Raw genomic sequence first — 18720 nt, 5'->3', positions numbered from 1 at the left:
TGTCAATGGTTTACAACTCTAAGCAGTTTCACAGAGTTTCATTGGTTTGATCCAGTTAAGACAAAAGCAGGCTGTATGCCGACCCCTGTTTTAACATTTTCCACACGTATCCAAAATGACCACAAATGAGGACGCAGTGCACACGTGCAGCTTAGAAACACATATATTTCGATTTCAGGTTCAACAGAATAAACATGACATCCTCACACGAGGTTTTCATGCAACAGAAAAGTAGGAAGGAAGGAAGAAAGGAGGATTGTATTTATCCAACACAAGGTACCAGTTCATCAGAGGCAGTGAGAATAGAAAAGAATTACACTGTAATAGATCAGAGAGTAGCAACTGTTGTTCTTTATCCTACCAGCAGAAGGCAGTGACACTAAAGGATCCCCAAAGCAGAGGTGCGGCTGGTTAGGAAGCTCCTGTGCGAGTGTTTGGTACTAGTTAAATGTCACATAGATGCAGCAGCACCAGGACGACTCTCAGCCCCCACTGCTACAGTAATTCAGTAAGTTAGCTAAATTCTGGCTAATGATGTCAAGATAAAATTGAAAGGAGACAACAGCGTGTTGGCGTTCTGTCTGCAGAACACACCATTGAAATAAAATGCTGAACTAATATTACAAATCAGAGGTGCCATGCTAACTGAATTAACAATAATCCTAATATTTAAAAATAAAATATCAATGTTGTTTGAGTATTTATGAATTCATGACTGCATTCCTACCTCCTCCCTGCTGTGTTTGTTAAAGAAGACAACAAATTTGACAGACAGCATTATTTCCTATAAATATTGAAATACCGTTAATGTGATTTTGTGTTTTGCTCATCACGACAGCCATGATGACAAAATCCGACATGACAAACTGATATCCTTGAGTCCAACTTTCTTGTGTGCCATATCCACACACATTTTCTGTTAGCTTTGTCCCAGTGCTTGAATTTGAGTGTGTGTGTTTTACCTTGAAAACACAAGAGGGCAATAGTGATCTGACTATGGGGGCATTTAAGGCGTGATAAAGGAGAATGGTGCTGGCCGTGCTGCAACCAGTGACTATGTTTATTTCAGGTTCAGGTCTTCTTCACAACTGCATCTGGTCTTTTTAAAACCCCAACAATGCACAATACTTATTTGTCACTGATACAGGAGACAAGCATACAATTTTTAATTTTTTAAAATATATTCAACATTCTTTCTGCTCTAACTATAAATAAGATCAAACAGATCCAAATTAGAACACGTTTCCGGACTCGCTGCAATCTTGTGAAACACGTCCCTTCATCTAACTGCTCTGCAAGCAGACTAATCCAGGAGGTTAAAAAATAAAGATAATAATAATTAAAAAAATCATTCGGCTAGAGAGTGATGAACAAGCCCTTAGTGAGTTCTCGGTCTGTCAGAGGAAAAGAGAGCGCGGGGGTAGGAGGGCCGTGTTGTCCCAGAGCAAGACAAATATCGAATCATTTCTGCCTGGGGTCCATGCTGAGGAGGCTGAAGAGCTACAAAACATTACCGCTGTGCGTAAACTGTGTCTGTGGATTCTGTCGTCGCCTGGTTCGAAGGATCATGCAGTAGTACAGCGAACGGTTACAGCTATCTTAAGTTTACTGCTCATCGTTAAAGAACTTTAAAATACTTACAAATTAAGAAACAACACAACAAGATAATACTGTAAAAGTTAGCCTCAAGCATACAGTGTGTGTGTCCACATGCACGCGCACGCATTCAGACCCAAATGCACAGCCATACTTTTATATAAACACATGGCGGCTCGACTGATATGTGCTACTGGTGTCATTGATCAAATGCAACAAATGGGATCCCGTTATTTTACAGGAATTCCTCCGCTCGAGTCCACAAAGAGGTCAAACTTGACTAGTTTTGTCTCTCTCTCTCTCTCCGTCACTGTAAACTGGAATTTGATCGTCTCGACATTATCAAAGTAAAAGCGCAATAATGAGAATAAAAACTGAAGAAATAAACCATGAAGGAGGAAAACGGTATGTACAAAAAGAAAATAAAAAGCATTTTAAATAAAAAAAAAAAAATCTAAGAAATCTGATGTACAGAAGTAGCCCCGCCCCCGTCCCACCCCCCTTAAACTGCCCATTCGGATGTCACCAGGAAGCTACGCTACATAATACTGCCTTTCAATGGCAAAGAGTGTGCGCCCCTATATGAAGACAGATGCACTTTATCTTATGATATACAGGCGTATAGTATATACATGATGTACATCTACATGTGCATATGTGTAGGAGTAGGAACTGATTCCTCTCCCTGCGGAAAAAAGAAAAAAAACTAAACCAAACATCCACACGCCATCACAAGCTCCTTGAAAATCCAACGCTCCAGAGAGAGAGACAGATATTCTGGAACATTAGCAGGCGTCTCTGTTAACCAGTCATACCTAGTCCCTTCATTCTCCCAAACATAAACGTAAAATGACAGTGACGACTTTCCTTATCCTCTTCTATCATCCTTGCACACAGTAACAACAACAACAGAAAGATAATATCAGAGACGAGAACCATCATGCATTGATTTGAGTGACTGTTTCAACAGAGCAACAGAGCAAAGTTGTGGATAAAAAAAAAGAAGGTTGCAGCAGGGGCAGTTTTAGAACTGGGAGGCCGAGCTGGGGTCACACTGGAGTAGCCGAACGATGGAGGGGTCACTTTTGGCACCTTTGATAAACTCCTCCAGGGATAGCTTGCCTGCAAGAGAGACAGGGAGACAAAAGAAATGCTGCTATTATTTTGTGGAGATATGACAGATCAATGTGTGTAATATGCTGAAGAAGAGTGAGCAAAGGAAGTATGATTAAGAAGTATCAGCTACTGTACCTACACTGTTACTATAACTAATGTTCTGATAAAGAGGTGTGTCAGCCTCACTAAACCCCTGTCCACAAATATTTGCTTGTTCTACACAATACTACAGCTGGTGACTAGTTGATAGTGCACATCCCAAACTAACCTACTAATGTATTCAACACCCTCCTCCAATATAGAAGTGGGAAAATGGTATTTCCGTGTGAAATGGCCAACTTTACAGAATTACCCATATGGAAAAGATATATATAAATCTTATAAAGTTTGTATCGGTCTTGTGTGAAACTTGTATGAAAAGCATACAAGAGTGAAAACAAATATAAGATCCCTTGAAAAATTATATAAATGAAACTTGTATGTTTTGGATACTTACTAAAACTATATATGAAAATAATGAGAAAGTGTCCACTTTCATGAGTAAATCATATAAGCCTTATATGATTCACTATATGAAGTAGGCCACATCTTATGCAAGTCTTTTATAAGTTTTTACTATTTCTTTTCCATATGGGTAAAATGTATGTTTACAGAATATACAGTGTGTGTGTTTGGGCTGTTTAAAATGCACCTTTTGGAGCATTTTATTGGATTATCAGACGACAATTAGCCAATGTGTCTGCGCATTGTATCCTTACAGTTTATCAGTGCTATTTGTTAGCCAAGCTTGCTAGCATTAGCTGATAAATTAGCGCTCTTTGCTTCTGGCAGGAAACCAAAATCATAACAACAAAAAGAAACATGGTGGCACCAAAACACTAGTGTAGCTTCAAATATGTAGTTAGCTCTCCATTAGTGGCATAGCTATGATCATGTCCTTGTTTTATGCTAGCTTGCTACATACATGCTGTAGTGTTTCTGTACAGGAACTTTGACGCTTCCATTTCTGTAGGAGCTAATTTTAGCATAAAATTTCAACCAGAAAACAGTTTATCTGAATGTTTACTAATTACTACTATAATGTATAATAGAATATATATCTATAATGATACATGTGTGTTTGGTGTGTATCTTTACACCAGCAGAAACCACCTGATTAACACTTGCTCCTTGCTCTTATGTGAGGCTAAGCTAATTGCCCCCAAGCATGTGAGAGTAGTCTGTCTTGTATTTGTATACGTATTTCATTAAATATCTAGTTAGCTTTAATGGAGGTAGGTAAGGTATAAGTACAGATCTTTACATCCCATTCATCTTCCACTTTTCTTTGTCTTTTATTTCTTGCCTCTATTTTTCTTCTGTTTTTAGATAAATAAAAACCAACACTGGAACCAACTGGAAGATTTTTATTCAGAATCATGTAACGATCTTTTGTGGTTTATGTCAGAATTATGGTTAAATCATATTTGAATCAATCCAGTGTTTATTTCGACAGTTACTGCAACATCTTTCTAATTTTCATTAATGCTGGCCTCTTCCTGTGCAGTTACATCATTACAGCCTTTAAATCCTCACTTCTCTGCGTCATGGACTCCACAAGATGTTTGAAGCCCAATCCCAATGTCCACACTCAGACTTACAGAGTTTGAGTTGCGTTCCTCCTAAATCAGTCTGGGCTTATGTCTGTTCCAACCCCAAGTTTTTAAGTACACGTGGGCTCTTTGGCAAACACTTTTGTTACGTCTGAATTTCTGTTGACTCTGCAGATTTACCCACAGTTCATTGTGCTGATGTTATACATAGAGTTGCAGTTAATGTCTTAGAAATGCCTTTTGGGAAGGACAAACCTACCCAAAAGTTTAGCTTTTAGTAAGTAATCTGTCAACCAATGACAACCAATATATCTGTCAATCAGCCAATAGTAAAGCCACATCCCCATGCCAGTTAAACCATTTTGACATAACTTTTGCTTTGGGACTTGGTGCGTTCTGAAAATAGCCATGGCCATAAAGGATGCACAACAATAGGCAGTGATAGTCTGTGCAGTTATTTCTTTTTACACACAATATCAGACAAAATTACAGTTACCATGGTTATCTTCCAATTTACACAAAGTATAAAAACTTCAGCGAGGGTTTGATCTGTCACATGAAAAACCAAAAACCAAAGTAATCAGTTTAGACTTGAGAGAAAAAATTGTTGATGTGCACAAAACAGAAGATAGATATACAAACCACAGCATTTGCAAGTGTCAAGACCTGGAGTGAGAAACATCATCAAGAGATTCTAAGACAGCCGCAGTGTTTTAGTGTCATGGCAAACAGAGAAAGCCTGGCAGCGGGAAGAAGTGAAAGATTTCAGACTCTGGAAAGAAAACTTGTGAGAGATGTTTCTAAAGAGCCCAGAACATCTGCCAAGACACGAGTGAATCTCATAACCACTTTGGGAATTGTAGTCTCAAAGAAGACAACCACTAGAAACCTGCAGAGGTTACAGACCAAGAAAAACTGCTGTTCTGCAGAAGACATACCTTCAAGCCACACTAAAGTGTGCTAAGGATATGGAGAGAAATATGTCTGCTTTCAAATCCCAGTGTAAAACTGGGACATCTGGGCTTCCACTGTATACCTGACATTTCTTTTTCTAAAAAAAAAACAAACTAGAAAACGTGACTTACCAATTACAGACACTACATAATTTTGCTTTTGTGTAAAAAAAATAAAAATAATGTCAGAATACAAAATCAAACCTTTAAAGAGCTAAAAATCCTTTGCTCTGTTTAACAGCACTTGGGAAATACTTTAGTAAAATACAATTTTCAGAGGATGGCTAATAATTCTGGCCTCATCTGCACTTTGTTTATTGCTATTCTAACAACAGGATGACACATAAAGACTAATTGCTTTCATTAAACACATGCGCACACATAAAATGGTTTGTTTTTCACGTGTGAATGAAAGCCGCATTTTATGTTTGTAAATGTTTGACACATATATGCTGTTTGAGTTCTGTACAAAGTCTTTTGTCCCCAACAAAATTAGCACATTTCAAAGATGATCTTGTCACATTCACCCAGCGCTACCCTCATTTCTTTTTCTGTCTCTCCCCAGCACCCTCCTTTTTGCCATTTCCTCCTCTCACCATCATTATTGAGGTCCATTTGTCTGAAGATCTTATCCGTCCTCTTCTCCGGCGTGGATTCATCCTCTGGCATCTTCATCACAGATGACACCATCTTGTAGATGGCCTGAGAGATGAGAGAGAAAAAGAAGGAGAGAGAGTTACAGGGTGGGTGGCTGGGTGGGTGGTGGCAGGAGAACAAGAAAGATAAGTGAATTCAAGCCAGCAGGGACCCATTAAGGAGACTCAGCAGGAAAGAAGTAAAACATAACTGAACTAAAAAAAATAAAGTCACTGCAGCTTTCAAGATGCTGATAAACAGCCTTTCTGAAAGTCCACATGATTCACTGACATTTGTTGCTCCTGATGCTAAGAGCTGCTCCCTGGGCAGCTTTTCCACAAATACCCACGCAGTGTTTGTGTGCCTATAGAATCGCTCCATCGCGCCACGGTGACATGGATCACATGTGGCAGCGGGGTAAAGGGAGGGAGGGCTTACGAGCAGAGCTTACGCTATTGATCTCATACATCTTTATCTGTTGACCGATATGAGCACGCCGCGTCCCCTGATAGCATTAAATTAACCTCTGCAAGAGAAGCTCCGAGTATCAGTTGGCCTCAGGCGCGGATCTAAAATCAGCTTACGTGCCCATTAAATCTCCTCCGCTGGGAGTATAGGGTGTAAAAGTGACTGTAGATCGGTGTCGCAGGAGCATCGTCACGGAGGCAGGGAGCTCGCAGGAAATGAGCCCTCTGTGCTTTTTAGAAAGATACACTGGCTCTAAAATGTTATCTCCTCTGACTATACAGCACATGCCCACATCTTCCTTCAAAAAACTGTAGGAAAAAACTCCAAGGAGGAAAATAGTGACAAAGGCGTCAGGCACACAGAAATAATCAGGTATTTTACTGCTTTAAGTCTGAGCACAGATGATTCAGCTATGCCATCATTAGTGTGCAACAACCCTTCAGTTTCATGGTTGGCTCCTTTTATCTTTTCACCAACAATGAATGTCAACCTAATGCCAACAGGTGTGCCAGGTGGCTCCCTGTAATGAGAGGTATCCTCAGATGTGCCTCCCAGGAAGGCTCACTAATGACTCGGGACCACACAGTATTTGTGTCTATTAAAATGGGTGCTTTGTGGCTCGACTTAGCCCAAACACACCACTGACCATCAAGAACGTAATCCAGCAGTGTCCTGAGTGACGGTGGCTGAGATTCCTTTTGGCGCCTGCCATCACGAAAACACTGAAGCGCTCATTGGGTGAAAAAAACCCCCAAATGTCGAGATGTTTCGAAACGTCAATATCTATCCAGTGCTGGCCACATTTTCTCAGTTAGACCTCTGAAATAAAATATAGTTTTAAACAAAAACCAAACTGATCTGTAGCTATCAACAGAATCTGAAGACACAACAGCGATGACGTTGTGTCCAAGATGTCTGTGGACTTTGCTGCAGAGATATCAGCTCAAGTTGAAATGGAGCCCAGCTGTACTCTTGCTTTATACAATTTTAAAGGCATATTGTAGCATCCATCCATCATGAGACAGACAAACAGCATTCAAACCAGTGTTAGCTCAATATTTGATTAATATTGTCCTAAGCTGACTTACTAAGGTAGCTAGAAAGTGGAAAAAATAAAATGAACATAAGAAAATTAGTGAGAAACAGGGTTTTGTAATACACAAGTTTTGAATGTGGATGTTGTCTCTGCATTTGTTTAGGAAAACTAAAACTTTCAACACCAGGGGGCAGCATTTTACAACTGACTGTGTGTAACTTTTGCTATTCCTCTTAGTCCCTCCCCCGCTCAGTTTTTAATGGATTTGGCTGGTTAAATTAAATGTTATAGTGACTCTTTGCACCATCTTGTGGTACAAAATGGTATTACAACTTTGGATTATATATCTTTAGCACATTTCATGGATGTGAATATTAAGCAGTTGTTTCTTCACATTCTTGTAATAGTTTTGGTTAATCTTTTAAAGTTTTACACTTTAAAAAAATAGAATTGATAAAAAGCACATTTAGACATGAACTGCAGGGGTTTACTCAAATGAAGGTTATGAGTACAGACATGGATTCTAAAATATTAACGTTACAGAAAATGATACATTGGAAGAGCAGTTGTGATACTTGTTAATAAGTCAGCCAAATTTCAAGTGTGCCAGAGGAGAAAAAGCGAGTCCACCATAGCAAGGCCATGGTCTGTAAAGGCTTCACTGAAGGCCACAGCTTGTTAAAAACTAGTAGTGGTTGTAAGTGAAGAGTTTTTCTTGGGTGCTGCCTTTAAGATTCCCCACAGCAGATCATCTGAATATCTCAGCCTATCCCGAACATCCTCCTCTGTCACACCAACCCTCTGGAGAGGAAGAGGCTGAGGCTCATTCCTGATGTAATCCCACCCCCACTTTGGTTAGTGTTAGGGTTAACTCCCTGTCACTCCTACCGCACACCTCACCACTGTCTTGCTGTCCTCATACATGCACTGCACACCCACATCTCTGCCACTCCTGACACTCTTTGGCACCCTATAATCTGCTTTCTCTACATGCACAAAGACACAGTGGAGATCCTTCTCCACACTTCTCCATCGACACTCTCAAAGCAAACATCAGATCTGTAGAGCTCTTTGTCAGTATGAAGCCACACTGCTGCTCACCGATCGTCACCTCTCTTCTCAACCTAGCATCAGCAGCTCTTTCCCATATTTTCTTGGTATGGCTCATCACTACTACAGCTCTGCACATCACACCTCCTCTTGAAAATCAGTAGCAGCAGACTTCTCCATTCCTCAGTTATCCTCTCACTCTTGAGGATTGTGTTGAACAATTTGGTTAATAAGTCCACCGCCCTCTGTCCCTCATTTCCTCCTTACTAATCCTCTGCACTTCCCAGTTCACCATCTTTCCCCATTCTGTCATTCATCAGCTCTTCAAACTACTCCTTCCATGTTCTCAGCAAACTCTTTTGCTTGTTAGCACATATCTAACTTTAACCACCCTGACCTGCTGCACATCGGTTCCACCTCGACCTCTCCGTCTAACCAATCTACACGAGTCCTTTTCTCCTTCCTGCGTGTCCAGCCCCACATACAACTCACAATATGCAAGAAATTGAAATTGTGGTTATTATGGTGGACACGTCCATTGATCAGCAAAAGTGTAGAGCTTTTATTAATCTGATAATGTGGTGTAAAACAAATCTGACCTCAGTCATGACCCTCCCACTCTCCTGCTCACTCTCAGCACATAATGGTCCCCTCCTTTCCCTAACGGTGTGTAACCTCAGTGAGCCTGTAGATAATCCTAGCATTCTGCACACTCAGGGATAAACTCAAGTTAAATTTAACTTGCTAATCCATGAGAACCCAGAAGTGCATACACACACACAGAATACACAGCGAGATCCTCAGTCCAATATCTTGACATATGAGTCCTTCTGCTTGTTCTCTTCAACAGTGAAAGGATTAGATGCAGCACTACTTAACAGCCTTCCTGCAAACTGTTGCCTGTGCCAATGCTGCACTCAGGGTGCCTATTAGAGCCTTTTCATATATATCTACACTCAAGCATTCATCCACATACTTAAATGAATGCATTAACTTACTTAACATAACTAATGGGAGTATTTATTAAAGGTGCTCTGTCTTTTCTTAGTATTGTATAAATCACTGTGATTGGCTGATCAACATAAACTGTCATGTAGTTTGCACCATGTGCTAGATGAAAATTTGAAGGACCAATGGAAAGAACAAGCAGGAAAAAGCAAGAAGACATACTGAGTCTCCAGGTGAGATCAAATTTATTATTCAAGAACATTCCTGTTTCAGTCGCATGATGTGTGTTTATTAAAAGGAAAGTCAGGTTTGGGGATTTAAAAGATGAAATGGACCATAAATCAAAGTGCTTTTCTACTCTTACTGAGTGCTTTTTACTACAAGCCACATTCACATAGCATGCCCACACTGTCACAGGTGCATCACAGGCAATTTGGGTGTTAAGTATCACCTAACTGGTGGACGACCCGCTCTATATCCTGAGCTACAACTGCTACAGATATTAAGGGATTTTCTACACATATGGCAAGCATACTATAGAGTGTACATTAGTGATTTCATTCGTGATTTAATGTATTCGAAATTTGTTGACTAAGTGTAACGAGTTATAAAATAGCTACTTTTTCAAAAGCAGTCAGTGCTTCTGTCTGTATGTCAGTCGCTATAGCTGTGTCACTTCCGCGTTAGCGCGGTTAGCTCGTTAACGCGTTGACGCCATGGAGTCCCACGCACGGGGTGATCCGCAGTAACTCACTAACGGAGATTTGCAGCGTTAATGCGGTTATGGCGTTAACGTCATTTTAACAAGATTAAGGCTGACAGCACTAATATTAAGGCCTGCTAGGAAGATGACAAAGTTTTGTTGCACAAGTATTTATATTATTTAGTAATGATACTAAATGTATGTGAGCTGCTAAGGCACTCTAACTCATGTTCGCAAACTAGGATGCTACTAATGACTCCAGTGTTACAACTTCAAAACTGCCATGGCTAACTTTTTATCTAGCCTGAGTTTCGATTTAAAGGGAGTTAATTAGCTTGTTGTTGGTTATGTGGTGGGGGATATGCTACCAACATCAACTCACTATGCAATTAGGTAAGCGTATAGAGTCAAGAGGTAAATGTAGAGTAGGCTACAAGCCCTCTGGATGTGTGACCTAGCTAAATGCAGTAGATAGCACTGCAACAACAGATTGCTTTTAAATGGCAGTAACCTTGTGGCCCTAATAAAAGTGTCATATTGAGCTATAACGGAAGGTTTTGAGACAAATGGCATGGTCTACATGTGACAACCCCTCCAGGCCAGAAGAAGTGTTTACTTCCACCAAAACTAACCAGCTTCCCTTGCTTACCTCTACAATTTCCAGCATTTCCTCGCGGCTGATGTACCCATTTCCATCCAGGTCGTACATACTGAAGGCCCATTTCAGCTTCTGCTCCAGCTTTCCTCGTGACGTCACACTCAAGGCAATGATGAACTCCCGGAAGTCTATTGTCCCGTCGGCGTTGGTGTCAAAAGTTCGGAAGACATGCTCGGCAAACTTGGAGGCATCGCCGTAGGGGAAGAAATTGGCGTAGATCTTCTTGAATTCCTCCACATTCAAGGTCCCACTGGGGCAGTCCTTCAAGAAACCCTGAGGTTAAAGAAAAAAGCAGATATTAGGTGAGAACAGGTTGAAAATAAGTCCTTTAACATTTTCTTTATGTCTATAGAACAACATAAAACAACTCCAATTCCAATAAAGTTGGGACGCTGAATAAAGTGCATTGAATTTTAGGTGATCAGTGTCTATTTTGGACTGTAGGCAGGCTAATCTAGTACCCAGATTCTTCTATTATAAAGCCTTGCTGTTGTAATAAATGCAGTATGCAGTTCAGCATTGTGTTGCTGAAATATGCAAGGCCTTGTTTCTATCCAGAAGTAAGGAAACTAACATAACTTTTTCAAAACATCAGAACAGTCAGAGATCAAATTTCTCAATCAAAACTTTGAGTAGTAACATTTTCAATCATGTAACTTCTTATTCTGATAAGAATGATTTTGAAAAGGAGCTTAGTCTTGGATAAGAAAAGCCAACGCTATCTTCTATTCAAGCCCTCACATTTGATAAAGCGGCATTGTGCCTGAGGAAAAAAAGGGAGGTAAAAGTCACTTCAATCCCTGGTCTTTGTTCAAAAGAAATAAAGCTCTTTTACAAAGACCTTTAAGATAGAGGCAATGTGGTAACGAAACCATTTTTGATGGCTGGGATTTTTACTCACAAATGTAGGGGAAAAATCAGCAGGGTTGTGCTCCTAATAAATATTTTTTTAATTGACAGTGTTCGAAATTTCACAGTGTTTAGTGAAGCATCCAGCATCTCCCACATTCAGAAGCAGTTAATCTGCTGAGGGCTGCGACCACTGTGACAGGTCAGTGAGGGAGGGGCTTTAACCTGTACAACTCTTATTCAGGACAGCACGCACAGCTGGTCCATAGGTTTAATCCATGCGTAAAGCTCTGCAGCCACTACACATATATCCATGTGCATAAGATGAGATAACTCGTGAGGTCAGGTCACTGTGGCATTTCATAATGCTAAGCTCCCCACTGAATAAAGGACTGGGTTTAGAAAGTGCTCTGTGGTGGACAGAGATAAGCATTGAAGACTGCTGTCAGTGTTACAGATCACAGACAGAAACATGTCTGTACAGAAGACGCAAGGATGTCCTAACAATCATGATATAAATCATAACTCTGCTGTGTGACATATTTGCCTAGTTTAGAACTTATTTTTACCAACAATGAAGGGATTCAAAGAGCTTTTGAAATGTTTGAAGATCAGGATGATTCTGATTTTGGAGAAAAAATAAATAAAGAGTTTTATTTTAAAACATGCAACTTTGATATCAGAAGATGATAACTCAAGCCATGCTGTTCAGACGTTTTAGTTAAAGGTGCAACACTGAATATTTTTATAACACCAATGGACGAATCTACTTAAATCGACCAGATTATTCATTTTTATGCTCCGGGTTATTGCTTTTATTAGTTTGCTAATGGGTTCAGCTAGTTGCTAGCTAGTTGTGTTGCTCCCAAATAGCCAAAGAATCTGAGAAAAACGGTTGTGTTATCAGCTAACACTAGCAAGCTTGGTTGGCACTGTATGAGTAGATGGTAGTAGATCGTACAGATACCTGGTATCTGTGTTTAAGCCAAGTAACATAGCCCACTATACCAAAAAAGGCTGATTCTGTTCATCTGCACGTAGCGTTTTCAATGGGAGAAACGTTTCGTCACTCATCCAAGTGACTTCTTCAGTCTCAGCTGACTGCAGGTTTCCCCAAGTACATTTGCACAATAACTGAAACCAGCCCACTGAAGGCTGAGGAAACCTGCAGATAAGTGACGAAACGTTTCTCCCACTGAAAACGCTACATTTACTTACTTGGATGATTGAGCATGCATCAAGATATCCCATGACAGAATAAAAGATTGTAATTCAACAAACAACACAGGATCATGGATTTGTTGGACAATCTGTCTGTATAATAACCAAACTGCAATCCATATTATTTGCTGGATAACTTCAGTGAATATGCTCCAAAAGGCACCAACACCACAAATAAGAGATCTGGTTCAGTGATTCGAATTGCCTGAGGTGAGCACTATTCTGTAGCTCAAAGTTGCCCCACCCTCATTAATAGTTAACATTTATCCCTGTATAATGTTAAATGGAAGAGTTGAAAAAACCACCTCCTGCACAGTTGCCCTGGTCAGAGAACTTGGGCAGTTTATTTCTGTACTAAAGTTGAGCCTCAAGCCTCAAATGGCCGTTTGAGAAACTGCAGTTTTTGGTTCTTTGCTGTTGGCTTCATCGTATGGCTTTATAAACATCTATGCCAAATGATACCTCTTATAGTTATATTAGTATTACTGGTCCATTATATGTAGATGCCATATAAATACCAGATTTGTCATTATATACAATTCAATACAAATCTGCAAAACAAAAAGATACAGTATTTCTCTTGGAAGTACAGTAGTGTAAGACTACAGTTATAGTACAGTACTGTGCAAAGGTTTTGAGCCATTCAACATTTATTTTAATTTTCTGCATTCCTTCTCATGCAGCAATTTATTGCAGCATGTGGGAACACAATTAGAAATACAGTATTTAAAGCTTTAAATTTAAAGTTTGTATAGTTTTAATGAGCTTGAAAGTCAATATTTGGTATGACTGGCCTTACTCTCTCACACAGCTTGAACTCTCTTAGGTCAGCTTCCTTAGCATTTTTTTTAAGTATCTTTGGGAGTAGTTCTCCAGACTTTTTGAAGGACAGTCAAAGCTTTTGTTCTATTCTCTGTCAGGATGATCCCACATTGCTTCATAACATTGAATTTTTGGCTCTCAGGGAGCCAATCCATGACTGAAAGTGTTCTATTGTGTTAGTTCTCCTACCAGGAATGATTTTACTGTATTGGCAGTTTGATTATGATCATTGTAATGCTCTAAAATGAAGCTGTGGCCAATCAGACACCTTCTAGATGCTACCGAATGGTGGATCAAAATCAGAGAGTACATTTCCATCTTTTCCATCATCAACCAAAAGATCCCTAACACAACTGTCTGAAATGCAGCCCCAAACCATGACAAAGCCTCCATCATGTTCTACAGATGGTTGCAGCAACAGACTGTTGTACCTCTCTCCTGACCTCCTCTTTACATGTTGATACACCAAATACAGCTGAAGAGCCAGCTGTAAACTCTCAGGCATCTCAGGTCCTGTGTCAGGTCTGTGCTGGATTTTATCCTGTTTCTTAAGGATGTGACTTTCAGATACTGTTCATCTACTGATCTGTGGTCTGTCATGTGTAGACACAACACTGGTTAGGTGCCTTTAGGTGGCATTAGGTGCCATTTTATCCTAGAATGAATCATACGTCAGGGTTATGTGGCTCAACAAACAAGAGAAAGCATTCCTGTGAAAATGATCGAGTGTAAGGACTTGCAGTCAATGTCTAAAGAAAAACTTTGAACACCTTCAGAAAGCCTGGAGAACTATTGCTCAAGACCACTTTAAAAATTTACAATAAAGTCTTGCTCCTTGGAAGGAGAGCATAAAGAGTTGAAGGGGGACTCGAGACTTTTGCACAGCACTGTATCGTGTTCGGGGTGTGAAATGTGCACCTTGTACCACTCCTGCAACTCGTGGTCGGAGAACTCGGTATTCTCACGGAGATCCTGCAACACCTCTGGCCGCAGTTTGCTGTTTTGTTTCCCCATGGCAACGGGATGGGACTTTGGGTTTCCTTGACAACAACAGCGACTATAGCACTAGCCAGGCTGCTTTTCACACCTGTCAATCAGAGATAAGGAAACAGTAGGTCAGCAACAATTAAGAAGAGAGGAGGGTGAACTCGAGTGACAATTGAGAAGTGCAAACAGTGCAACGTCACCAAAGCTGCTCGGCAACAGATGAAAAAAACAAAAACAAAACATATGAGGGATTAGAAGGGAGGGTTCGCAGAGCTACAATTAAAACCAGCAGCTGCTTTCTACTTGAACAAATAAAATGATCGGGAAAACCATGAAACAGTAACATAGACGCTTCCAAACAGACAGCACAGCTTTGCAACTCACACAAAGTCTTTTAATGGAATCAAAGCAAGCCTTGTGACGGTACTGTTACCCAGTCCCTTTGACACGAGATGTTACGCAAGTCTTTAAACTGCCGCATCACAGTCGCAAAACGTTAAATAATCCTGAGTGCGCCCCGGTGACGTCAACGCTAGCCCACTGATCACATTTTTATGGGATTATTTAGCCAGCTGCGTGTCTGTGTGTCAAATCAGCCGTGTGGTGTGTGCCTTCAGATCTCCTAATCTTCATGTCAGATCAACCTGCTGCACAAAATGCGATTTGAATAATTCAACTAAACAATAAAACCATTACTATGAAAAGGAATACATAACTTATTTAAAATCAATACCTATTAATAATGTAATGAAGGTACTTTGGAGGCAATTTGTAGATTGCAATAGTGGTTAAAGATTAAATACATAGAGTAGGAGATTTTAACAGTAGGAAAAAAAACTAAATATACCTTAAATTGCCACCAATTAGGGTTGAAATGCAGTGATTGCCTCATTTAAAATAATGTCTTTGTGGTATTTCTTGTGGTAGAGCTTTCTATACATACGTTCATATAGTTCTGCACTGTAACATCTTTCAGTAAAAGAAAAGTCCAACAAACTTGTGCTTGTTAACTTTGTGTCCTTACTTGGACCACTAATTAGCTTGTGCTCAGCCATCAAAGTGTTTGCTTCTGTGTGTGTGGCGATGCAAATTAAAATTACAGTATCAGTCGGGCTTGAACACCTCCAACGAGACGCTTCCTGACCTCCACTTTCTCCTCAGTCGAGCTCGGTAATTACACCGTCGGCTTTTCGTGTACGTGCCCAAAGAAGCGAGAACAAGCGCGGGCCTGTTTGTGTTTACTCGACCTCTACAAAGTCAAAGCGAGCTGGTGGGGCATTTGAGGTGGACGGCGTGGGCGCTGCAGGTGTTTATCACTGACTGGCGAGAGCTGCACCATCGCAGGAGCGAAACCCACGCACTCAACCATCTCTTTACTCGGCTAATAAAATTAGACTCATATTAAGTCCCTCATTCTGAAGGCTTTACTGTAAACGCTTGAGCACTGACAGTAATTCTTGTAGTCAGTCCCCAGCCTGCTGACGCTGGAACTGCAACCATCAATTATGAGTCCTTCCTGTTTGGGGTCTGGGGAAAGTTGCAGAGGGAGGACTGGGATGTGATGGAGGTTGGGATCGTGGTGTCACCAACAAAGTGCATTATGGGTGCATAAAGAGTTATCTCATTATGGGACGTCTTGATGCATTCTCAATCATCCAGGAAAGTAAATCTCCAAAAGTTGAATCTGTTCATCTGGACGTAGCGTTTTGTGGGGCCATTATGGGACTCAACTTGGATTTGTTCATGCAGAGTGGAGGAAGATTTTTGCTCTGGTCATGAAGCCGACAATGTACGGCTTCGGTAGCAGTTTGAAGACTTTGTAGGGATTTTGCTATGTGGCAGTCCTGCCTGGGTGCTGTCGTTGCACTTCAGTTACACATCTACAGTATGGTTACAGTATGTGGTTACAAAAATATTAGTTAATAATAATAAGAAAAAAATTATATTTTATTGAATTGGAAAAAGACAAAACATATTGAGTAATACCTGTTGATGTCTATCTTTACTTAGGTTTTGCGCGAACACCAACATAGTGGCAACTACCCAGAATGCATTGCGATTATCGACCATTTGCCAGCTGCCACAAAAATGCAGTTTACTTTCACACAGTATGCTTTGTATTATTTCCCTAAAAGATATAAGAAAATGTCGTTTGCCATCCCTGGACAACAGTACACCTCCCATTTAGAGGTGAACCCAGGCAGATGACAATGAGGCGCAGCGCCAATGTTTCCCGTCAAGTTCAAACCATTTTCAGACGGAGCTGCTTTGATTCTGAACGAACTAGGGCGTCAGGTTTTGGAGTGTATTTTAGAAACACCTGAGGACCAATGCTTTCTTTTTGTCTTTTCCCAGAAGAGCTTGTTCCTTTTTGTTCACAAATTCAAAGTTTGGCCAGGAAAATTTCAAGTCCACAATGTTTTTAAATAGTTTGAGTGATCATATTTTCAACACAGAAAACTCTGAGTTTTTACTCTCAGCAGAGTTCGGTTTGTCTTAAACATCATGTGCAATCCAACCACAAAGACAGACATAAATCCATTTCTCCTCAAGAAGTAACTGAGTGGTGGTGCCTGCAGCGCTGAAGGCTATATGTGAAATGAGTAGGTAGTCGCTGTAAACCAGTAATTTACGTTTTAGCTGAACAGACTGAGTGCACCGTTGTGCCTTGGATGAGCATTTGGAAAACACACACCTGTCACGCACTCACTGATGCACACACTTTCTAGTTCCTGTAACGATTAATAATTCCTTCCCACGCTGCCCAAATGTGAAATTTAATTGTTGAGACAAAGGTGATTGAATAACAGCAACAAAGGTTTCCTGATGACAAACAGAAACAGTCAACCTCTGCTTTAATTAGCCACGAGGGTCGCTTCCACATGATGTCTATGTGGAACACTGCAGATGATTTGGGCTGATATCCAAACAACACGAACAGAAAGTGAGTGAGTTTATGAAGACCTGCTAAAATGTTCACATCAGAATTTTTGAGGACCTTTTGAGGACTGTTCTGTGAACAGATCATGGGATTTTCCTCTTCTCAGTGAGGTCCAGTGTATTTATTGTTGGTGGAAAAGCTCAGAATGGGAACCACAGCTGCATCCTAAGAGCAAGCTCATCCAGCTTTTGAAGTAACTGACTTAAAAAAAACAAAAAAACAAACAGTTACCCTATGAGGTCTTTACTTTAGGCATGTGTTCTTCGTAGTCATGCTCAAGGCCTTAACACACCGGACACAGAAAATATTTTGTGTGTTAAAGAAATGTTGGGGCCTCATATTATATGTTACAAGTTCACATATGAAAAAATCTGGAATGTCATGGCGCTTTTTTGCAATCCGCTCGGCTTTTAGATCTGAGTCTTCACAACAAAACCAATACGATTGTTAATCACTGTGTATTAAACACAACAGTGATCTTTACAATCATATTGTATTATTATTTCATCGAGACCTTCCCTAAAACTGAAACAAAAATGGCTACCGCCACGAGTCAGTCAGATCCTGTCCTAAAGACTCAATAATGCAAAGTGATAGGCTGACTGCCAGTACTCTACGCTACAACTGCACAACAAAACCTATTCCAGCACACTGACCCTTTCTGTGAACTCACAACTCTCTTCTTTCCCCCTAGAATTGTGTTCTTTAACCAAGCTGTGATCCACAACAACTCTGTGTGCATGTCAGTCGGTCAAAGAAGCCACAGCCACAGTTATTTTAATCCCAATCTAACTCCCAATCCCTACTGTCCCTTTATTGCTTATCCTTCCATCCTGAAACATGAAAAAACATTAATCCATCTCCCCAGTTTAAGTGCCCACTGCTTGTTAGTTGCTGTTGTCAGGCCCCGTCATAAGTCCATACGCACACATACACAAACCCTGTGAACATCTGTTTCAGAGCTGCTAAGCGGGTCACTGACTTCTACCCTGATGATCTTCGCATGGAGAAAAGAGAGAAAGGCAGGCGAAGATGAGAGACAAAGCTACACAGACAAATGGCTTAAGAACAAAGCAGGATCACAGAGAGAAAGGGAAAAGAGGTGACAGAAAGTCAGATCTGTGGATTTAGAGGTGCTACCTAA

At 40.5% G+C, this 18720-nt stretch overlaps 1 protein-coding gene across 2 annotated transcripts in view; it reads right to left on the bottom strand.

The window, feature by feature from the left end:
- Positions 1-156: 156 nt before the first annotated feature.
- LOC116315958 (hippocalcin-like protein 1) overlaps positions 157-18720 on the bottom strand; it is a 46083-nt gene continuing 27519 nt past the window's right edge. For both annotated transcript variants that reach the window (XM_031734408.2, XM_039605980.1), the window contains exons 2-5: positions 14567-14735; positions 10748-11029; positions 5854-5959; positions 157-2718 (exon numbers count right to left, since the gene is read on the bottom strand). In XM_031734408.2, coding sequence (XP_031590268.1) covers positions 2621-2718; positions 5854-5959; positions 10748-11029; positions 14567-14662 — 582 coding nt within the window. In that variant the 5' untranslated portion in view covers positions 14663-14735 and the 3' untranslated portion in view covers positions 157-2620. The remainder of the gene's footprint in view (positions 2719-5853; positions 5960-10747; positions 11030-14566; positions 14736-18720) is intronic.

This window comes from Oreochromis aureus, linkage group 22 (assembly GCF_013358895.1).
Source record: "Oreochromis aureus strain Israel breed Guangdong linkage group 22, ZZ_aureus, whole genome shotgun sequence".
In the NCBI taxonomy this organism is placed as follows: domain Eukaryota; kingdom Metazoa; phylum Chordata; class Actinopteri; order Cichliformes; family Cichlidae; genus Oreochromis; species Oreochromis aureus.
The sequence above is the reverse complement of the archived record's forward strand: the minus strand, read 5'-3'. Positions and strand labels throughout refer to the sequence as shown.